Raw genomic sequence first — 23,278 nt, forward strand, 5'->3', positions numbered from 1 at the left:
TATCTCACATATGTGTATGTTGGGGGAGAGGGAAAGTGAGAGTGAGAGGGAGAGAGAGAAATATTTTCATCTAACAGTTGACACCAGAATCCCTGGTAGGGAAAATACCACTATGAGATGCTGGGAGACAGGAGAGAGTATGAGGAAGTCTCCGGCCGCATGCAAAGCCGTGGCTGATGGAAACTCCCCGGGATGGGGAAGCTGAAAGCCCTTTGAGAACCATCACATTTCACTTGGGACTGTTGGCACTGCCCCACAGGGACATTTCCTTGGCCTCGCTGCCACCTGCCCCATCCTCAGCAGACAAGGCCATATCCTGGACGTCCTCTGTGTGGCATTTTGTGGCGTTATGAGAGTGAGTCGATGTTGTGGGAACAGAAATGGCAGCACGTACGAGCAGAATCCAAGCGCCAACACAACCAGGGAGCGTGCACCTAGGGAGCGTGCACCTAGGGAGTGTGCACCTAGGGAGCGTGCACCTGGGGAACCTGCAGGGCCCCAGAAGGGCTGTGTGCCTTCCAGGCGTGGAGTGGGAAGCCCACCTGGTGGTGCCAGATCTCACGGGATGGGGACCCCAGCTGGCACTGGGTGGCATTTGTTCTTCACTTGCTCTACTTGGAGCATATGTTGCTTGTGGAGTTGAAAGGAACATAGCAAAAAGAGTGTTCCCAGCCCTCCCAGGCCCCAGCCACTGGGCAGAGGGCTGCATGCTGGCTGGTTGGCCGGGCTGGGGTGGCCTGGCCTCCTCGGCCCCTACACTGCACCTACCGTCCACTTCCTGAAGATGCACCCACATCTCCAGGAAGATTGTTTTGGAAAATGCCTATGACACAGCAGAGAGTGGAACAAACAGGGTCCCAACGCGTGCCTCTGCTGTGACTGTGACCATGTAAGACAATGTCTGCATGTGCTAGGAGGGGAGGGAGAGCAAATAATTAAAAATCACTGATGTGTTAAGGGCGTGGGATGGCGCCTGACCTCTTCCTCTTTTTGTGATTTTTTGTTGTTTGTGCAATAAAAACAGGAGGAAGTGGTAACGGCTGTTTGGTCAGATGAAGGAGTTTCCTTCATTCCTCACCAACCTGTGCCCTCACTACCCCTTGTCCCAGAATGAGTGGCTGTGCCAAGGAGGGGAACAGGGTATGGGGGGCACCTGACATTCATATGCCTTCCAGGGGCCCCGCACGTGTCATCTCTTTTCAGCTTCATAGAAATTCCATGAGGTGAGAATTGTCCCCGTTTTACAGATGAGGAACTTGAGGCTAGGAGAGGTCACACAGCTGGTACAAGACTGAGCCAGACAGACCCTGGTACAAGACAGACCCTGCCTCAGGCCTGAGAGAAGTGGAGGGAGCGGGGCGCCGGGACTCACTGTGTAGACGGATTCTGAAGGAGGCTGCTTGGGGCTGCTGGCAGATCTTGGATCTGGGCACTTCCTGGTGGGGTCCATCCCTGGACCCCGCATCTGCTTCTGTAGGGAGAAAGGAGTCAGGGCCAGGGAAGAGTGGCTCTCATCTTCCTCCTCTCACAGATCCCACCAGGGGAAAGGATGGCAGATTGTCACGAGGTCACACAGAGATTCGTCACTCAGTCCCTCCCACTCACCCTCAACATGGCAAATGCCTATAAGACCTGCATCAGGCCATTCCTGCACCTGGAGACACAGGAAATGGAAAAGGCCCACACGAGGTGTCCCTGGACAGAGCACCTGGCTGGTAGGGACACAAGCTACTGGGCCCAGTGCCAGTAGGGCAGGGCCCCAGGGACCGAGCCAGCAGCTGTGGGTGGACCCCTAGTGGCGCCAGCCAGGTCCCGTGTCCAGTCCTGCTCTGCTGTCACTGGCTCTGGCCTTGAGAGAGCCACTTCCCTTCTCTGGGCCTTGGTTTCTTTTTTAATTAATTTATTATTATTATTATTATTACTATTTTGAGATGGAAGTCTTGCTCTGTCACCCAGGCTGGAGTGCAATGGTGCGCTCAGCTCACTACAACCTCCACTTCCTGGGTTCAAGCGATTCTCCTGCTTCAGCCTCCCCAGTACCTGGAAATATAGACGCGCGCCACCATGCCTGGCTAATTTTGTATTTTTAGTAGAGATGGGGTTTCACCATGTTGCCCAGGATGGTCTCGATCTCTTGACCTTGTGATCCGCCCACCTTGGCCTCCCAAAGTGCTGGGATTACAGGCGTGAGCCACCGCGCCCGGCCATGGGTCTTGGTTTCTTCAGCAATAACCCTCCTTTGTGAGGTTGTTGCAAAGATACAAGGAGGGCACAGGGAGTCGGTGCCTGGTGCTTAGGAGGTGGTGCTTACAAGGCCCTCGGTCAACCAACACACACTTGATAGCCCTGGCAAGCCAGGCAGTGTGAGGAGGTAGGCACCGTCCCTCCCCTCCTGGAGTTTAGGGACCAGTGAAAAGATGGAGGATGAACCAGTAGTTTTGCCAAAACCTGGTATGTGGGTTGACCGCCAGGCACAGAGCCTCTGGCACATGAGGAGGAAACCAATGCCCCACCGGGCAGAAGCGATATTGAAGGTGAAATCCCGAGGGCAAGAAGTTCATTTAGCAAGAGAGGGAGGAGGGAGCCCCAGGTAGAGGGAACAGCATGTGCCAAGGCCTGGAGGTCTCGAGGCACTTGGAGAAGACCAGCATAGGCTGGGCGCGGTGGCTCATGCCTATAATCCCAGCACTTTGGGACTCGGAGGCTGAGTCGGGTGGATCACCTGAGATGAGGAGTTTGAGACCAGCCTGGCCAATATGGCAAAACCCCATCTCTACTAAAACTATAAACTTGAGCCAGGTGTGGTGGTGGGTGCCTGTAATCCCAGCTACTCAGGAGGGTGAGGCAGGAGAATCGCTTGAACCCAGGGGGCAGAGGTTGCAGTGAGTCGAGATCACACCATTGCACTCCAGCCTGGGTGACAGAGCGAGATCCCGTCTCAAAAAAAAAAAAACAAAAAACCAAAAAAAAAAAAAACAGAGAGAGAGAGAGAGATCAGTGTGTGACCGGAGAGGGAACCCTGCCTGGGAGGTGCAGGCATGGCGTGGCAATGCAGTCTGTGTGAAGAGCATAGGAAACATCTGAGGACTGGAAGTGGGAACACCAGGGTCAGAACTGTGCTGGAGAAAGCTCCCGCTGGTCACAGTAGAGGCTGGGTTGGGCCTGCTGGGAAGATGAAGGCTGGGAGAGTCAGGAGGTGGTACAGGCGGCCCTCCAGAGGCAGAGGGAGATGGCCTGGACATCCCCCCTCATTGCAGGCACCACACTGCCACTGTTGACAGTAGAGCCACAACTGCCTCATCTCAGGGCAGAAGCTAATTAAAAACCCTGGCCTCCTGCCAAACCCCAGCCCATTTACTGCGGGATTAGCTGTTGAGAGCTACTTAACTGGCAGGCAGAAGCCGGCACCACCCCCAATCACAGCTCATAATGGCTCAGAGCATGGAACCAGGTAGGGCTCTCAACACCTGACCTGCCTTCTCTCACACGCCCTCCGCAAACCACAGGTGAATCTTTCCACCCTCTCTGTTCTGTACATGAGGGCGTGAAGGCTGAGACAGGGCAGGTGACTTGCTGAGGCCCCGCAACCAGGAAGTGGCAGAGGCAAGATTTGATTTGAATCCAGATCTGTGTTTCACCAAGATATTGACGAGACAGGAGCTGGAGTTTTCACTGCTCTGCTTAGTTAGAACGTGTAAGCCTCACAGACACAGAGAAGTGCTGGCGTCTGTGTAGCACTTGATAGTTTACGAAGTTTGCTGGGACTTGTCCTTATTTTCATTTAATTCTCATAACAGCCAGAGGAGGTGGACATGGAATGGCCCGTTTAACAGACAGGGGGCCCGGTGCGGTGGTTCACGTCTGTAATCCCAGCACTTTGGGAAGCCAAGGTGGGCGGATCACCTGAGGTCAGGAGTTTGAGACCAGCCTGGCCAACATAGTGAAACCCCATCCCTACTAAAAATACAAAAATTAGCCATGTATGGTGGTGAGCGCCTGTAATCAATCCCAGCTACTCAGGAGGCTGAGGCAAGAGAATTGCTTAAACCTCAAGTGGAGGTAGAGGTTGCAGTTAGCTGAGATTGCGCCACTGCACTCCAGCCTGGGCAAAAACAGTGAGACTCCATCTCCAAAACCAAACAAAACAAAACAAAACAGAAGGGGAAGTTGAGGCTTGTCCAGCTGGTAAAAGGCTGTTCTTGGATCAAACCCAGATATGTGTGCTCAAATCCAGGGCCGCCTCCCCTGCACCACCTGCTTCTTGAGGGCACCGTCACAGTCAGAGGCTGTGGTCCACCCCAGTGCACCTCGGCTCTTCCTCTTGTCAAGGCAGCTGGGGACCTAGTGTTTGTCTCCTCGCTGAGCCGGCCGGCCTGGACACCGCCAGGACTGAGGATGTGAACTCATGGACAGTGGCCCTCCCGGGAGGCTGACCTGGGCTCAGATCTTTGGACCTGCTGGAGCTCAAGTAGCTGTTGGTGTCTCTCCCTGGCCCTCCTACGTGCTGGACCTGGGCTGGGTATGGAGGACCCCCTGGTAAGCAAGACCCACACCTGGCCTCGAGGCTCTGTTAGTGAGACTGATGGGGTTGTCAGAGAAGTGAGTTCCACTGCGAGGTCCCAGGAAGGAGCCCCAAGTCTGCAGGGGACTGAAGCAGACGTCTCAGGGCCATCTTGTGCTGTCTTCTGAAGACGCGGGAGGAATTTCAAAGTTCTCCCGGTCCGAGAAAGTGTCTTATGCATTGCGAACAGCTCGGGGGCAGGAGTGTCACAGACGCACAGAAGAATGGACAGTTAGACAGAAAGGAGGAGATGAGCCACAGGCCGGCACGAGTGGGGCCATGAAAGGCCAAATGCCATGGTGTTTACCCGGAGGGCATTGTGGGCCACCAGGGCAGGGAAGTGGCCACAGTTACATTGTATAAACCTCCCTCCGCTGCCACAGATGCGGGGTGGACTGCAGGTTGGGGCTGGCAAGTGGAGGAGGCAGGATCTCCAGGAGAGAGGCCTTCTGGGGGTGCTGGGGAGGCTGGGCCAGGGCAAGGGGTCCAGTGGAGCAGAGAGGGAGCCTTCTTTTTTTTTTTTTTTTTTTGACGGAGTCTCGCTCTGTCACCCAGGCTGGAGTACAGCGGCGCGATCTCGGCTCACTGCAAGCTCCGCCTTCTGGGTTCACGCCATTCTCCTGCCTAAGCCTCCCGAGTAGCTGGGACCACAGGCGCCCGCCACCTCGCCTGGCTAATTTTTTTGTATTTTTGGTAGAGACGGGTTTTCACCGTGTGTTAGCCAGGATGGTAAGGGAGCCTTCTTGAAAACTCACGTTGTACTACGTGTGAGTTGTAGGGGATGGGGCTGCTTTGCTCCCTGCCCATCCCTGCCCATCCCTGCCCATCCCTGCCCACCAAGCGCTCTGTCCTCGGGGCCAACATTTGCCCTTTCAACTGTGATTTTCAGATGAATCTGTAGCGTGGGTTCTCACACTGTGCCCAGCTCTCTGTGGCCCAAGTCTCCCCTCCCTGCTAGATGGTGGTGGGACAGGGAGTCACCAGGCCTGGGCTGAGATCCAGCTCTGCACACCAGGGGTGCTGCCATTAGCAGCTCAGGAAGCCTGTTGGGCCTCAGTGTCCTCCTCTGTAAAATGGGAGCGATATGTGGCTTTGCCACCTCACACCCTGGCCACTTCTGCCTTATCTTCCAGGTCCTCGCGTGCATTTATCCTGTCATTCCTTCCACAAGCACGCCCTGCATGCCAGGCTCCCCCAGGCGCTGGGGACACTAAGTCCCCCCCACTGCAGGGGCTGTGCTTTGGCAGGACAGACAGCATAAAGACAGAAGCCAGCGTGTAACAGAAGCCAGGGCGTGACAGCAGAGACCCATATTGCAGGAGAGGGTGATGGAGCCCTGAGCGTGGGACGCCTTGGAAGCCCCAGAGAAGGGGCTGGCTCTGGGACAGATTGAGTGCAGGGCTTGCTGAGGGACGGATGTGGGGAGACGGAAGAGCCTAGCACAACTCCAAGGCTTGGGCCTGGGCATCTGGAGCACATGTGCTGGGACGCAGAGGACTTGGGGACTGAGGAGCACTGCTCTGGACGCATGAGGTGGTGGTGCCCTCAGGCTCTCACGTGGGGCTGTGGACCGTGGTCTGGAGCTTTGGGAGGGATCTGAGCAGCAGCATCTGTGGACGGGGACTGCCGCCCGCAGAGCAGAACTTTCACCGCAGGAGCACAGACAGAGAGTGGAAGGGCTCGGAGGAAGGGGCCCGGGATGTGCCAGAATTTAGATGTCACCAAGAAGGGGGTGACCCAGCAAAGCTGCCCATGGGGTGGGACAGAACCAGGAGGGCATGGCATACTGGAACCAAGAGGAGTGTGCTGTGAGGTGGGAGGCCTGCTGTGTCCGACGCCGTGAGAGGTTGAAGATGGGGACGGGCCAGCTGCCAGGGGCGCCTGCTCTGGGAAGACCTCTTTGACCCCTCAAGCCAGGCAGGAGCCCCCAAACCTGCTCTCACGGCAGAAATCATGGTGACCGCTGCCTTCTCGAGAGAGAGACCTCTCCTGGTACTCAAAGCGCCTCAGACCCACACACCCCTCTGTGCCTTCTACGGCCCCATGACACAGCTCCTCTGTTTGGCATCCCCATTGGGGAAACTGAAGCCCAGGGCACCCAGCCCCAGCTTGGAGAAATTGGTAAGTGGTAGAACTGCAACTGAACAAAGGCCCAAGTCTGTGCTTTTAAGCCCTGCTGATTTCTACTTACTTTCTGCCAGAACAGGTCATGACAGCATAACAGCTGATCTCCCTAGCCGACTGAGAGTTTAGCTTGCTGTGTTCCCAGCCTCTGTACAGGGCCTGACACATAGTAGATACTCAGCTAACATCAATTTAAGGAATGAATGAATGAATTTTTTGTTTGTTTGAGACAGAGTCTCGCTCTGTCGCCCAGGCTGGATTGCAATGGTGCAATCTCGGCTCATTGCAACCTCCGCCTCTCAGACTCAAGCGATTCTTGTGCCTCAGTCTCCTGAGTAGCTGGGATTATAGACATGCGCTACTGCACCCAGCTAATTTTTGTATTTTTAGTAGAGTTAGGGGTTTGCCATGCTGGTCAGCCTGGTCTTGAACTCCCAACTTCAGGCAATCAGCCCACCTGGGCCTCCCAAACTGCTGGGATTACAGACATGAGCCACCGCGCCCAGCCTGAATGAATGCATTTAATGATAGGTGTGAAACGGCACTATAAATGGTAAGCCTTCAGCAGATGCTTATTGAGGGTCTATGTGGGGGGCCCTGTGCTAGAGGCTGGGGCTTGGGTAGGTAACAGGCTGAGAGGTACCTGGCCTCATAGAGCTGGCCTTGAGGAAGAAACAGAGTAAGCTCAGGGGACCTGCAGATGATAAGGGCAGAGGCAAGGGAGGTGTCAGGGAAGATGCCATGGGGTCAGGGAGGGCCTCTCTGAGCTGGGAACATGGGAGCTGGGTCCAGAAAGCAAAGGAGGAGATCTCTGGGAGGCCTCCCAGGTGCTGGAACACAGAGAACAAGGAGGGCCTGGGAGGCCTCTGCTGTTGAAGGGCCTGCGGGCAGGGCTGACTGTGCCACCTGCGGGTCATCCCTTCCTGGGCTCCACCCCCATCCCTCCCGCCCCAGCCCCTCCGGGCAGACTTGATGCATCTTCAGTTCTTGCCACCTTCCAGCTCTCATCTTCCCGGGAGGTGTGAGCTCCGTGCCCTTCCTGCCTGGCCTTTGCAGAATTCAGGTGCAGGCACTGCCCCTGGGAGGCAATGCCATTCTTCTAGACTCACCCCAGTGGGTTTGCACACTCTGCTCTGTCTTTGTCCTCACTGTCCCCAAAGCTGCCAGCTGCGGTTTGGGTCCACCCTCTGCCACTTCTGGTTGGTAGTCTCCAGCTTCAATTCATTTATCCACCACCGCAGGTGCTCCTGGGCCCTCTGTGCCTGGAGGGAACCTCTTTCTCCTGGACTGTCTCCATACCCCATCCTGCCACTGCCATCGGGGCATCAACAGTGAACCTGGGGCTCCCAGGGCTGCTTTAGCAATGCAAACACAGCAGCTGCTCTGGCCTCCGGGTTCTCTTTCCCTACCAGCCCAGGCTCTCACATCAGCTGTCCTCCCCAGGTACAGAGGGTGTGTGGGCAGCAGGAAGCTTCTACTGTGTGTCAGGCACCCAACTGGTGCCTCAGAAGTGCTCTCCTGCAGACCACCTGAGGTTACGAGTTTGAAAACCACCTGGCCAACATGGTGAAACCCTGTCTCTACTAAAAATACAAAATTAGCCGAGCGTGGTGTCGCACGTCTGTAATCCTAGCTACCTGGGAGGCTGAGGCAGGAGAATCACTTGAATCTGAGAGACAGAGGTTGCAGTGAGTCGAGATTGCACCATCATACTCCAGCCTAGGCAAAGTGAAACTCCATTTCAAAAAAAAATGTGGAATCTCCTTCCACGTTCACTTGGTGGGCAGGGTCTATCCTTATACCCATTTCTAGAGGAAGAAACTGAGGCTCAGAGAGGGTCCAAACTTGACAAGAGGACTTGCTTTCACCCTGTTGGCACTTAGCCTAGTGATGGCACACACGAGACACTTTGCAGACATTTCTGGAAGCACAGGCAGGGTGGTGAGAGGAGGAGGAGGAAGAGGAAGGCAGGAGTCACTGAGGCCATCCTGGATGGGAGGGAGCTGGGACCAGAACTCAAGGCCAGGGGTCTGAGCTTTGCTCCCTCCTTTACTGATACTGTGATCCAGTCCCTATGGTCCGGTCTCATCTTTGTAGGGCAGGAGCTGGAGTTGCTCAGCAAGTGGGGGGCTCAGGGTTAAGATCTCACTTGGCCCCACTCTGCCCCTTGCCCACTGTGCTTCGTGTACACAGAGGGCACTTGTGCGGGTCACTCCTGTAAGCCTGGGTGGGGGTCTGCAGGCGGGGGGGAGTCCCTCATCACCTGTGCCTGAAGCCCAGTTTCTGTGTCCACGCCCCAGCTCCTCCCCTGGCCTCATTTTGAGTGCCTGGGGGCTGCTCAGTAGTGAATAAATTGAGAGATACCCTACTTGCTATCATCATGGGAAAAGCAGAAGGAGGGAGGGAGGGAATATATTGAGGGCGAGAGTCAGGGGTGTGCAAGAAAGGCCCAGGCTGGGCACATGGCAGTTGCACACACGTGCTGACTTGGGGAGGGAGGCGGCCTGAAGCCGGCGGGTCTCCATCCTAACCCTGGGTTCATGGAAGCTGAAGGAAGTGTTTCCCACCCGTCTTGAGTCTTCCCGGCTCAGCTCGTCCCGCTGGCTGGGCTGGAGTCAAGGCCAAGCACAGAGCCCTCCTGGACTTCACAGTGGCACCCAGGGCCTGTGGCTCACTTCACCCTGAAGCTCCTCAACAGGGCAACGTCAGAGTAGGAACATTCACGCCAGTGTCAGACCCACAGGAAGGAGGGGAGCCAGCTTCACAGCTGAGACCCTGACTTAGACACCGGCTCACGGAAGGCAGGAAATGCAGCCCGCAGGGCTCCTGGGGGTGAAAGGGGCCAAGCTCATGCTCTTTTAGCATCTCAGAGCCTTCTTGGAAAAGCAATGACACCCCCAGCCTTAAGACAAGGATGGGAAACTAAGGCCTGCCACTTGCTCTGGCTCAGTCACGCTCTGACCTTCAGCTTCCTCGCCTGCTCTTCCAGTCCACAGCTCACCTGACACCTGCCCAGCAGGCCCAGATCCAAACACCCCCAGGCTCAGGCCTTCTCCTGGAGGGAACAGAGCAAACCGTTCCCGGAGTCCCTCTGGGTCCGCTTCTAGGCTTTCACCTGCTTTGCTCACCACTTCCCTGAGGCCACCCTGGCCCCGGCTCCTGTCACCTCTGCCTGGACTTTGCAGTAGCTCCTCACCGGGTGTCCCTCACGCAGACAGAGGGTCCATCAGAATCTAGGTCTGATCCCACCCCCTCCCTTGTCTCACATAGAGTAAGGGCTAAAGTCCTTTCAATGCCCCCTACCTTGGTGCATCTGCTTCCACTTCCTATCCCTCTACGTTCCGTGAGCTCAGGCTACACCAGCCACATGGGCCCCCCCTGCGGCTCCTGGGACATCCCATGCCTGCTCCTGCCTCAGAGCACCTACACCCACTGTTCTCCCGCTGGACAAGCCCAGCCCTGATGTGCAACTGCCTCCTTCATTCCAGGTACTTCTCCATTCCCGTACTGACCCCCTTCATATTGCTGAGTTTCCCCCAACACTTATCGCATCTGAGATATACGACCTACTCACCGGGTGGTTCATCGTCTGTCTCGCCTCAACAGGAATATCAATTTAATGAAAACAGATTTCCTTTCTTTTATTTTTCCTTTTTTTTTTTTTTTTTTAAAGACAGAGTCTCACTCTGTCACCCAGGCTAGAGTGCAGTGGTACGATCTCAGCTCACCGCAAGCTCTGCCTCCCAGGTTCAGGCAATTATCTTGCCTCAGCCTTCTAAGTAAGTGGGACTACAAGCGCATGACCACCACACCTGGCTAATTTTTTTTATTTTTAGTAGAGACAGGGTTTCACCGTGTTAGCCAGGATGGTCTCGATCTCCTGACCTTGTGATCTGCCTGCCTCGCCCTCCCAAAGTGCTGGGATTAAAGATATGAGCCACCGCACCCAGCCCTTCCTTTTTTTTTTTAAGATGGAGTCTTGCTCTGTCGCCCAGGGGCTAGAGTGCAGTGGTGCTATCTGAACTCACTGCAATCTCTGCCTCCTGGGTTCAAGCTGTTCTCCTGCCTCAGTCTCCCGAGTAGCTGGGATGACAGGCACGCACCACGATGCCCAGCTAATTTTTATATTTTCAGTAGAGACGGGGTTTTGCTATGTTGGCCAAGCTAGTCTTGAACTCCTGGCCTCAGGTGATCCACCTGCCTCGGCCTCCCAAAAGTGCGGGATTACAGCCATGAGCACCGCTTCCTGTCACCTTCCTCCTCCGCTTCCTTCCTTCCGGACAATTCCTTCCTTCCTCCTTCCCTCCTCCCTCCCTTCCTTCCCGTCCCGCTCGCTCCTTCCTTCCCTCCTTCCTTCTTTTTTTCTTTCTTTTTTTTGAGACAGAGTCTTGCTCTGTCGCCCAGGCTGGAGTACACTGACGTGATCTCAGCTCACTGCAACCTCCGCCTCCCGAGTTCAAGCCATTCTCCCACTTCAGCCTCCCAAGTAGCTGGGATTACAGGTGCCCACCACCACGCCTGGCTAATGTTTTTGTATTTTTAGTAGAGACAGGGTTTCACCACGTGAGTCAGGCTGGTCTCCAACTCCTGACCTCAGGTGAACCACCCACCTTGACCTCCCAAAGTGCTGGGGTTACAGGCGTGAGCCACCACATCCACCTGGCCTCTTTCTTTATTGAGATAGTCTCCCTCTGTCGCTCAGGCTGGAGTGCAGTGGTGTGATCACAGCTCATTGCAGTTTCGACCTCCTGGGCTCAAGTGATCCCTCCACCTCAGCCTTCCAAGTAGCCAGGACCACAGGTGCACGCCACCATACCTGGCTAATTTTTAAAAATGTTTTGTAGAGATGGGGTCTATGTTACCCACGCTGATATTGAACTCTTAAGCTCAGGAAATCCTTCTGGCTCAGTCTTCTACAGTGCTGGAATTACAGGTGTGAGCCACCATACCTGGCAAACAGAGATTTCTCTCTTTTTTTTTTTTTTTTTTTTTTTGAGACTTAGTCTTGCTCTGTCACCCAGGCTCAAGTGCAGTACAGTAATCGCACTACAACCTCTGCCTACCAGGTTCAAGCAATTCTCCTCCCTCCACCTCTGAGATTACAGGCACCTGCCAACACACCCAGCTAATTTTTGTATTTTTAGTAGAGATGGGATTTTGCCATGCTGGCCAGGCTGGTCTCGAACTCCTGACCTCAAGTGATCCGCCCACCTTGGCCTCCAAAGTGCTGAGATTACAGGCATGAGCCACGCGCTCGGCCTCAGACAGACATTTCTTGATTTCAGTTTGGTCATTGCTGTATCCCTGGTGCCTAGAACAGGGCTTGGAATGTTGTAGGTGCTCAGTGTTTGTTGAATGAATGAACACATAAACTGCAGTGGAAGAGAGCTCTTCTCTGGGTGTGGGTAGGGTCTCGGCCTTTGGATGCAGGGGCTCAGCCTTTTTTGACCCAGGGAAACCCTGGTGATGGTGCCAGTGCTCTCCCCTCACACCCAGGGCTGTCGCTGACTCAGCTGCTCCTAGGCTTGGCCCCGAAGGTCCCCAGAGGGTGGAGCAGTAGCCTGAGCTGCTAACAGCAGCCTCTGAGGAGCCCTGACCCATCACCTTTGCACCCTGAGCCTGGGAGAACCTGGTACCCGCCGGGCACAGCATCCTTTCACTTAGCAGGTTGCCTGAGCACCGCCATGTGCTGGGCATGGAGCCCCTGAACAAGACTGCCTCGGCCTCTGGCCTCCTGGCACTTGCTGCCAGGCAGGGAAGGTGGGCCGGCATCGAACAGGAATCCATAGGGCTGGGAGATGATGAACACGAGGGGATCCCCAGCAGAGAGGCTCTCTCCCCAGGCAGGTGCCACCCACAGTGTGAGCAGGAACTGTCCAGGTGAGGAGACGGACCAAGCCGCCCCATCCTGCACTCTAGCCCTGACTGCTGTACACTTAACTATGCGACCCTGGGCAAATCACGTCTCTGAGCCTGACCTTCCAGAGCTGTGAAATGGGAAAAAACCTCCTCATGGAACTATGGTGGACGGTGTGTGGGAGGGCATGTGGGAGGGTTGCCGGAGGCTGTGTGGGAGGGCATGTGGGAGGGTGTTTGGGAGGGTGTGTGGGAGGGTGAGTGGGAGAGCACCTGTGCGAGTGGCTACTGGTAGCCCCTTCATCCCTTCCAGCTTGTTGGGATCAAGAAAACCTGAGCAGGGATTCCCTAATCTGCCAAGCTAGAAATGGTAGGCAGGAGGGCCTGCGGCCTTTCTCAAGTTCTCAGAGGGACCCAGGACTGGGGAAAGCCTGCAGAGCCCTGGCTTCTTGCAAAGAGATCAAAAGGCGCCCCGCGGCAGCACAGGGAACGGCACAGGAGGGGTGCCCCCAGCCCCGGTGCAAGGGGCCATGAAGGCCACCTGTTACAGATGTGGATGTGCTCTCACCAGGACCCACCAAACGCCCTGCAGAGGGCAGGCCAGCAGCCTGCCTGCCCCCGGGAAGCACCCCCAGTCCGTGGTGTGTCGGGTGGAGGGGCTGCGTGGCTGTGAGCATTGAGCCCGTACCTTCTTCCAGAGTAGCAGGGCCGTGCCCACAACACTCAGGACACTCAGGAGGCTGGTGAAGCCCAAGAGCAGGCACTTCTGGGGGCTCTGCGGGGGCTCTCGGTACCCTGCGTCTAGGAGAAAGGGCAAGGGAGCAGAGGGGTCAGTGACCCAGGAGAAAGCGGGGCACACACACATGATGTTCTCCCTCACTCAGGACCCTGTTTTCAATGCTCCCCCGCCAACACACTCCACACCCCACTAGGCCCCCTGGGAGCCAGGCCTCAGGACTTCATTGTCGCCCTCGCTCCTTTTCATGTTCACTGCCTTAATTCTCTGTAAGGACAGGAACCACCACATTTGCTCTTCTGGTGCCCCTGCCCCAGTGACCTGGTTCCCCTGAAGGCTGCTTGTAGGGTCCTGAGCAAGATGTCTCTCCTCTTAGGGCCTCTTGTTTTCCCTGTGGGAGGTGGTGATAATATGGGTGGATGTGGCTAGAGCTGAAGGAGGCGGGTTTATACTGGGACTGACAGGGGGCTGCACCCAGGCTAGGTGAGGCCCAGACCTCCCCACTACCAAGCCATCCCCCGGTCCCTCCTGCTGGCATTCATTTCTCCTTCCCCTCACCCCATCCATCCATCTGGCTGGCAAAAACACACGGAGTGCCAACCACGTGCCAGGCACATGAGCATGATTTCGCCAACACTGCCTATCGTCAGCCACCAGCCCACATGGGCACCATCTCCTTCAACCTCATCCAAGTCCTTGGAAGGCAGAGGATCATCACGAAGACCAGGCCCAAGATCACACTGGGCAAGCAGCAGGACAGAGGTTCAAACCCAGGTCTATGGAATTCCGAAGCCCCCAGCTCCTTCTACGGGATCGCAGAGGTAGGTCAGAGAATCAGGGCTTTGGTGATGGGCTCACTCAAAACTTTTGGGATCATCACTCCTTTGAGAATGTGATGAAACCTGGCTGGGTGTGGTGGCTCACGCCTGTAATTCCAACACTTTTGGAGGCCGAGGCGGGCGGATCACTTGAGGTCAGGAGTTCGAGACCAGCCTGGCCAACATGGCGAAACCCTGTCTCTACTAAAAACACAAAAATTAGCCAGATGTGGTGGTGCACACCTGTAATCCCAGGTACTTGGGAGGCCGAGGCATGAGAATCGCTTGAACCCGGGAGGCAGAGATTGCAGTGAGCCAAGATTGCACCACTGCATTTCAGCCTGGGCGACTCCGTCTCAAAAAAAAAAAAAAAAAAAAAAAAAAAAAAAAAAAAAAAAAAACAGAGAGAATGTGATGAAAACTAAACTCTGCCCTGGAAAGGTGTATTATGCATTAGCCAAGTGCTCACATAAACGAGGCCCCCACAAATACATACATGCACATACTGAGTTCTGCAGAAGTTCCCCCACCATGATGCCCATGGCACACTGAGATCAAGGGTCCAAGTGAGCTCTTTCAGGTCACCTGCCGGTGGCGTTTAGGGGCAGATGTGCATGCCAGGCCCTGCCCTTTCCACACCCAGGTGGAGCTATGGCACAGCCACAGGCCACAGCTCCCTGAAGTGGCTCTGCCTGCTTTGCCAATGCTGGCAGACAAGGCAAACCATTCTCTATTTCCCTTTTTTTTTTTTTTTTTTTTGAGACGGAGTTTTGCTCTTGTCACCCAGGCTGGAGTGCAATGGTGCAATCTAGGCTCACTGCAACTTCCCATGCCAGGTTCAAGCGATTCTCATGCTTCCGNTTTTGAGACGGAGTTTTGCTCTTGTCACCCAGGCTGGAGTGCAATGGTGCAATCTAGGCTCACTGCAACTTCCCATGCCAGGTTCAAGCGATTCTCATGCTTCAGCCTCCTGAGTAGCTGGGATTACAGGTGCCCGCCACCACACCCAGCTAATTTTTGTGTTTTTAGTAGAGACGGGGTTTCACCATGTTGGCCAGGCTGGTCTCGAACTCCTGACTTCAGGTGGTCCACCTGCCTCGGCCTCCCAAAGTGCTGGGATTACAGGTGTGAGCCACCGCGCCTGGCCCCATTCTCTATTTCCGATCTGGAGTCCCAAACTGCCGGTTGAAACCTCTAGGTCCTTTGCCCCAGGAGAGCCACAGAGGAAGCCTCACCTCTGACCAGGATGAAGGTGCCACTGCCGCTCACCGTGGCGTGTGGCCAGTGGACAGAGCAGTAGTAGGTGCCAGTGGCTGACGCACCCGGCAACACAAGGATGACCTGGCAGTCCAGGGTGTGGGTCTGGTTCTCTGTGCCCAGTACAGGGTGGCAGTAGGTCGGCTTCTCAGGGCTCCTCTGTCCCTGGAGATCTTCATAAAAGTAGTTGACTGTGAAAACCTTGAATTGGGGGGTGTACGGGTAGGTGATCCTGCAGCTGAAGGAGACAGCTGTGTTGGCCAGGGAGGCCATGATGGGCAGGCCGGTGTGGGTTACTGACTGTCCTCCTGGAGGGGAAGCAAAGGCAGAGAGCGACAGGTCACTTGAGGCTGCCTCAGTCCCACCCACTTGCCTGTTAAGTGGGTGGCTCACGCCTGTAATTCCAACACTTTGGGAGGCTGAGGCAGGCGGATCCCCTGAGGTCAGGAGTTTCAGACTAGCCTGGCCAACATGGTGAACCCCATCTCTACTAAAAATACAAAAATTAGCCGGGCTAATTTTTTTATGCCCATAATCCCAAAACTTTGGGAGGCTGGGGTGGGCTGATCACCTGAGGTCAGGAGTTCAAGATCAGCCTGGCCAACATGGCAAAACCCGTCTCTATTAAAAATACAAAGATTAGCCAGGCGTGGTAGTGTATGCCTGTAATCCCAGCTACTCGGAAGACTGAGGCAGGATAATTGGTTGAACCTGGGAGGCTAAGGTTGCAGTGAGCAGAGATCGTGCCCCTGCACTCCAGCCTGGGCAACAAGAGCAAGAGTTGGCCGGGCGCACTGGCTCAAGCCTGTAATCCCAGCACTTTGGGAGGCCGAGACGGGTGGATCACGAGGTCAGGAGATCGAGACCATCCTGGCTAATACGATGAAACCCCGTCTCTACTAAAAAATACAAAAAACTAGCCGGGCGAGATGGCGGGCACCTGTAGTCCCAGCTACTCGGGAGGCTGAGGCAGGAGAATGGCGTAAACCCGGGAGGCGGAGCTTGCAGTGAGCCGAGATCGCACCACTGCACTCCAGCCTGGGCGACAGAGCGAGACTCTGTCTCAAAAAAAAAAAACAAAAAAAAACAACAAGAGCAAGAGTCTGTCTAAAAAAAAAAAAAGAAAGACAAGTCTCTTGCCTCCTGTGCACTTACCTCCGCAGGTGCAGCCCCTGCCTCTCCTGCACTTGCTGTGTGCCGGAGTTGTGCCAAGCATATTACACACACCACTCTACCTCTCCTAATACACCCCAAGGCAAAGTGAGAGCCCCTGTTTTATAAAGAGGAAGAGTCTGAGGGTCAGGGAGTTGAAGCACTTAGCTCTGGATCCCTCAGCAGGTAGAGAGTAGAGCTACAATCCCATCCAGGGCTGGGGGACACCAGAGCCTGCACTCCCAACCCCTCTTCTTCCCAAATGTCAAGAGGCCACCTGGGATCCAAGCACAGGCCTGAGAAGACAGAAAGCTGGTGATGGATGAGAAATAAAGAAGGAGGCAGGAAAACAAAATAAAGAAACCCAAGCGTTTCCTGGTGGTAGACAGAGAGGGAGGCAGGTCTGCCCACAGTTCTCCCTGTGCCAAAGTAAGGAGGCAAGCAGGCGGTGGGAGACACAAACCTCTCCTGGACTCTGGGTTCGGAGAGGATTTGTCAGCTTTTTATATAGTATAACAGGCAACATCCTAACAGCCGTTTTTCCAACAACACAGAGGTGCTCCACGTGGGGCCATTTCGGCTGTGATCATGATGTCAATGACTATGACAAAGCCAATTTTGCAGGAGCCACCCCTCCCCCCACTCATCAGAGGCACCTCAGAAAACAGTTTGAAAATGCCAAAGCAGCAGCCCTGCCTGGGGGGCCTCTAACCCCTGTTGCAGGCGTCTGAGATGCTGTTTGGATCCTGGGCTGGGGGCAGCAGCCATCCCCTGCCCCAGACTTCAGCTGCGTAGGCCCCTGGGTTTTAGCGCTCCTGGGTTCTCCAGGCCCCTCCTTCTCCAGCAGCTGAGCAGCAGACAGTTCTAAATTGAGGTCGGCAGCCAGCAGCCAAGAACATGCAGGCCGGGTTGTTAATCCGGAGAAGATCGTGTGTTTGAGATGCTCAGAGGAGCCGCAAGATTTATTTTGTTGGGGAAAGTGAGGCGTAGACTCCGCCTGTGGTGTGGAGCTGGAGTGAGGCCAGGCTGATCTCTTCCCAGGTCTCTTCAGTTCAGCTGTGAGCCACAGCTCTGGGAAGGGGGTCCCAAAGGGAGGCCAGCCTTCTGGAAGATGCAGGAACAGAGATGGAGTTGGCCCTGAGCTTCAGTTAATCCCTCAAAACTCCGGCTGCGCTCATATTTTGAGCTTCCTGTTGAGCCACTAAAGAGACACCCCTAGGCTGGGCAGGGTGGCTCATGCCTGTAATCCCAGCACTTTGAGAGGCCGAGGTGGGTGGATTGCTTGAGGCCAGGAGTTCGAGACCAGCCTGGCTAACATGGTGAAACCCCGCCTCTAGTAAAAATACAAAAAAAACAAAACAAAACAAAACATCGAGAGCTGTGGTGGCTCAGGCCTGTTGTCCTGTTGCATAAGGAGGCAAGGCCAGGCACTCGAGACCAGCCTGGACAACACAGAAAGCCCTCATTTGTATAACAACAACAACAACAAAAATTTGGCCAGGCCTGGTGGCTCATGCCCATAATCCCACCACTTTGGGAAGCCTAGGTGGGCAGATCTCTTGAGGTCAGGAGTTTGAGACCAGCCTGGCCAACGTGGCGAAACCCCGTCTCTACTAAAAATACAAAACTTACAAAAACTGGGGCTGGGCGCGGTGCTCATGCCTGTAATCCCAGCACTTTTGGAGGCGAGGCGGGCAGATCACGAGGCTCAGAGATCGAGACCATCCGCTGGCTAACATGGTGAACCCTGTCTCTACTAAAAAATACAAAAAAAAAAAAAAAAAACTAGCCGGTGCGAGTTAGGAGCGCCTGTAGTCCCAGCTACTCGGAGAGGACTGAGGCAGGAGAATGGCGTGAACCACGGGAGGAGGAGCTTGCAGTGAGCTGAGATCCAGCCACTGCACTCCAGTCTGGGCAACAGAGGGAGACTCCGTCTCAAACTAGCCAGGTGTAGTGGTGGGCACCTGTAATCCCAGGTACTCGGGACGCTGAGGCAGGAAAATCGCTTGAACCTGGGAGGTAGAGGTTGCAGTGAGCCAAGATTGCGCCACTGTACTCCAGCCTGAGTGACAGAGCAAGACTCCAACTCAAAAAAAAAAAAAAAAAGAGACACTCCCTCCCTCAAAGAACTAAAGTCACTGACAGTTCCAGGAAATCGACTCACATGTCTGGCAGTCACAGTGGGTTCGACTTGTAATTGATATAACGAGGCTCACTTGTGAAATGTCATTCCAGGGAGCTGGCACCCAGGCCCCCTCCAGAGCTTCCCTCTGGTGGATGGAGCAGGAGGGATTTTACCCTGGGCTTTGTAACTCTGGACTCTACTGCAGGATTGCTGCTGTTTAATGATAACATTACATTAGTTTTGTCAAAAAACTAAGAGCCTTGCTTCAGGGCAGGGACTTATCCGAGATGTGGCAGGGGGTAGACGTATAGAGGTGGGGGCCGTTACATCGTCCCCAGGGTCCCAGGTGGGCTGGGGATGGTGGCACATGCCTGTAATCCCAGCTACTCAGGAACCAAAGCAGAAGGACCTCTTGAGGCCTGGAGATCAAGGCCAGCCTGGGCATCAATATATTTTTGATTAAAAAAATTTTTTTTAGAGACAAGAGGGGTAGGGTGAACCACAAATGACATCACCACTGACCCTGCCCAGCAGTCCCGCACAGCACTCACAGGCCACTGCCTGCTCTATGCACCTACCCTGTGGCCCTCCTCGACCTGTGACCTCCATCTCCTCACCCGGGGCCTCCTGCTCCTCCTCACAGTGTATCTAAGAGGCCACTCCAGGGGGAGGACACAGACACTGTCAGCACCACGAAACCTTCCTGTTTGTCCTGGGCAGGAAGACTTCAGACCAACTGTCTTTAAAAATTCTCCCTGTCTGAGGTATCCTAGAAAATGATGAACTCTGCTACTGCAATTAAGCCGATCTTTACAATTCCAGGGAAATCTATAAAAACAGACATCCACTGTTCTATGTTCTTTTGGGATTCGTTTCTTTAAGGTCACTGGGTTAGGCTCATGACAATGCATGGCTCTGACTCAGGTCTGCCACAGCAAGGAGAGGCTTTGAAGCAAGAACCTCAGACCTCTGATGAAACTGCTGTCTCCAAAAGTAAAGAGAGGAAGCCGTGTCTCATGAGCTCAGTCAATAACAACAGCCAGTCTGGAGATATCAGGTCAAAAAACCCGGGGGAGTAGAGGAGGGCTGCAGTTGCAGCCAAGGCCTCGGGTTCTGGCCTGCGGATATAGCTCACCATCTCCCCTGTACCTTCCTTTCAATGGGGCATCAGCACCCCAGAGCCGGATCCCTGCAGCTGCCCAGCTCCCACCCCATCTCCTGGAGCCTCCCAGAGGCCCCTTCACGGGTGCAGGCGGTAGAGGTCCAGGCCCTAGTTGGCTGCTGACTAGAAGCGGCCCCCTGTGAAGGCACAGTGCTGATAGGTTTCACGGTCAGTTCCAAGTCCACAAATTCTTTTCAGCTGTCATCTTTCTGTGCCTCCCACAAACATTGAAGGGGTACTGGTTAGGTCACAGGCCCTGCCCCAGACCAGGAGGGGCTCCTGTCCTGGCAACATCCCCAGTCCAACAGGGAAGGAGCTGAAGGAGCCTGGGGCAGAAGGGCTGCTATGGGGAGCATTGAGTTTGCCTGGGATGCGGGTGGGGTGCAGGGTTGGTGGCCCGGGAGTCTAGAGGCCGTTCATGACCTGGAAGCAGGAGCCCACAGACAGAAGGAAAAGATAAAATACAGAAATTGTAACCTGGCTTGGTGTGACACAGGTCCTATGTCAATTAAACACCATGACGATCCTATGAGGCAACTATTGCAACCGCATTCTGTAGCGGGTCTAGCTGGGAGTGGTGGTGCACACCTGTAGTTCCAGCTACTCAGGAAGTCGAAGCAGGAGGATCGCTTGAGCCCAGGAGTTTGAGACCAGCCTGAGAACATAGTGAAACCCCATCTCAAAACCAAAACCAAAAAACCAGAGGACCTTAGAGGCCCAAAGCCACAGAGTTCATGAGTGGTGGGGCCAGGCTTTGGACCCCAGGTGGTCTGGCTGTGTTGAGGAAGAAGAGCCAGCACCCGGGCTGGGAAGCTGCCATCAGATATGGCAGGGGGTGCTCATGGTGGCACTGGGCACAGTAGCCATCAGATGCTAACAAGAGGTTTGGCAGAACCCTAGTGGGCGTCACAAATTTTCACCACCAGATGGCCAACAAGGGGCCACTTGGCTCCAAGATCACATGGAGACCACAGGGGTCAGAGAGGGTGGGTGTAGAGGGGGCTGGGAAGAGCTGCAGGGCATCTGGCCTGCCCTGGGGGTGCCTGCTTCTCACCCCAGGTTGAGAGGGGCTTTAGTGGGACCCTGGCTGAGCTGGAGCAGTATCCCCTGAGTGAGGGCACTAAGCCGCTGTCTATCTCATGCCAGGGCGTGGTGTGCCTGCATCATGGTTTGTCCCTTTGCTGCCAAAGGCAGTGTATCCCCATGGGATAACATGGGTCGGGGCAGTGAGCTGGCTGAGTGTCCTCCTAGACCGGCTCATGCAGCTGCCTAGAGGGGCCCACGGCTTGGCAAGGAAGACCAGGGTGGATACCAGACTCCTGGGGGCTGAGGAGTGAGAGTCACAGAATTCCACTTAGCACTCCCCTACTTCTGTGGGGCCCTCAAGGGACTCCACGCCAACACTGCAAGCACCCAGAGCCCAGGGCCAGCCTCCCCGGCACCTGACAAGGCAGGTCTTTTCTGCCTCCACCCAGGTTGACTGGTGGGGACGGATAAGGAGGGGGTCTGGGTGCGAAAGAGCAGAGGGACCTCGCCCCTCACCCTCACACAGGCACCGGGTGGCCTGGGGAACCACGTCAGCCTTAGAGTTTGAAGTTTTGTCTGTTACACAGGGTTAGAGATGTGAAGAACTGGGACGCATTTGTGACTTTCGGTGACCATAGAACTCTGACTTAGAGTGACCAGAGGAGCTGAGTTTTGCTGGGAGAAATCCCCCGACACCAAGGGGTCTGGAGGGCCCAGGAGCCGCTCCCAGCTGCTTTTCTGGTCATTCTCCAGGTCCCATGGGATCTGGGGCAGGCAGAGCTGGAACAGGTCCTGGGGCGCAGGGAGGAAACGTCTGAAGGAGCCCCAGGTGTTTTCTGTGCAGGGAATGGATTTGATCTCTTCCATTTAGAGAATTTAGGAGGATTTGAGATTCACCCGGTGGAGAGCAAGGCCTGGAGGTGGCTGCAAGGAGCACCCCTGAGGCTCAGGGAGGGCAGAGTTGGGGCACGGAGACGGCACGGAGGGGTGGGTGAAGACCTGAACTCTGCACCTGGCCTGCCCTGCCAGGAGGGAAGTCTGCAGGGGCAGGGAGGGTTTGGCCCAGGGGGAGTTTCCTGAACAGGAGCATCTTGAGCCTGGTGAATGTGGACAGGATGGTGCAGGGAGAGGGGAGAGGGCACCTATACTGAGGACCATGGGGGAGGAAGGGTCAAGCAGGAGGGCAGCAAGGCTATCAGAGGCAGGGTTGCCACAGGTTGTGTCTGGGAGGGCCCCGCCCCCGGGCTTGGCTGTTTGTTTTGAGTCTTTAGCTCCTCTCCTGTGCCTCCCCACCCCCACACAACTGCAAGCACAGACATCTCATCTGGGCAGCGCCGCGGATCCCTGCTCAGTCTGCCCACCCCACTTTATAGGAGACTGTGTTTTCGGGGGTGACACACCCTCCATCCCTCACTTCTCTGCAGCTCCAGGGAAGTCCCTCCCACACTGTGAGGAAGTCTTGGGCCTGGCCAGAAATAGGGGCGGTGAGCGGGGGCGTTTGGGAAAAGCCCAGGTTCTGGAGGCAACAGGCCTGGATGTGGCTCCTGGCTCTGCCACTTCAAGGCTGTGCAACTTGGGAAGGTGGCTTTACTTCTGTGACCTCAGCATCTCCCCACAACACAGGGAGAGCAACGATGCCAACCTTAAGGGGTTCTGATGGGATTAATTGGGACCTGGGACCCAGCTACTTGCCAAGGGCCAGGCTGCCTTTCCCCAGGGGACAAGAATGAGGCAGGGAGTCCTCCTTGGGGATCCACAAAGGCAAATCCCAGCCGGGTGTGGCGGCTCATGCCTATTAACCCCAGCACTTTGGGAGGCCGAGGCAGTCGGATCACATGAGGTCAGAAGTTCAAGACCAGCTTGGCCAACATGGTAAAACCCCATCTCTACTAAAAATACAAAAAAATTATCCGAGTGTAGTGGCACAGGCCTATAGTCTCAGATACTTGGGAGAGTAAGGCAGGAGAATTGCTTGAACCTAGGAGGCAGAGGTTGCAGAGAGCCGAGATCGCACTGCTGCAGCCCAGCATGGGTGACAAGAGCTATCTCTGTTTAAAAAAAAAAAAAAAGGCAATGCCAGCCCTAGTCTTCTGCCTGGTTAAATGACATGCCCTCAGCACAGGGCACATAGGCCCTGATGGTCCAGGCGCAGGAGGACCTCCAGGGGCCTGTCTCTGACCCAGACTCGGGCACCATCCCTGTCCCAGGCGCTGACCTGGCCTGGCTGAAGGCCCCTTGTGTGCAGGGCTGGGGGCACGAACAACCCTCTGCCTTCAGCCTCCAGCTGCTCTTCTCCCCCCTTGTTGGGAAAGAGTTTGTCAACCACCCGCAGGTGCCTGAGTCCTTCTTTTCTGGTTCTTCGTATGAATCTGTGGCTGCTCGAACTTGGGGTTTAAGAGGTGGGCGGAGTTGCTATCCTCCTGCACCTGGCGCAGGGACCCCATGCTGAGTGAGTCCCTGG

The 23,278-nt window shown here is 55.3% G+C and overlaps 1 protein-coding gene across 1 annotated transcript in view; it reads right to left on the minus strand.

The window, feature by feature from the left end:
* The window catches only part of NFAM1 (NFAT activating protein with ITAM motif 1), a 50,083-nt gene that overhangs the window by 13,193 nt on the left and 13,612 nt on the right, over positions 1-23,278 (minus strand). The window contains exons 2-4 of the mRNA XM_017894134.1: positions 15,331-15,660; positions 13,230-13,342; positions 1,373-1,471 (exon numbers count right to left, since the gene is read on the minus strand). Of these exons, the coding sequence (XP_017749623.1) occupies positions 1,373-1,471; positions 13,230-13,342; positions 15,331-15,660 (542 nt within the window). The remainder of the gene's footprint in view (positions 1-1,372; positions 1,472-13,229; positions 13,343-15,330; positions 15,661-23,278) is intronic.

Source organism: Rhinopithecus bieti, unplaced genomic scaffold (assembly GCF_001698545.2).
Source record: "Rhinopithecus bieti isolate Rb0 unplaced genomic scaffold, ASM169854v2 scaffold_25304, whole genome shotgun sequence".
NCBI lineage: Eukaryota > Metazoa > Chordata > Mammalia > Primates > Cercopithecidae > Rhinopithecus > Rhinopithecus bieti.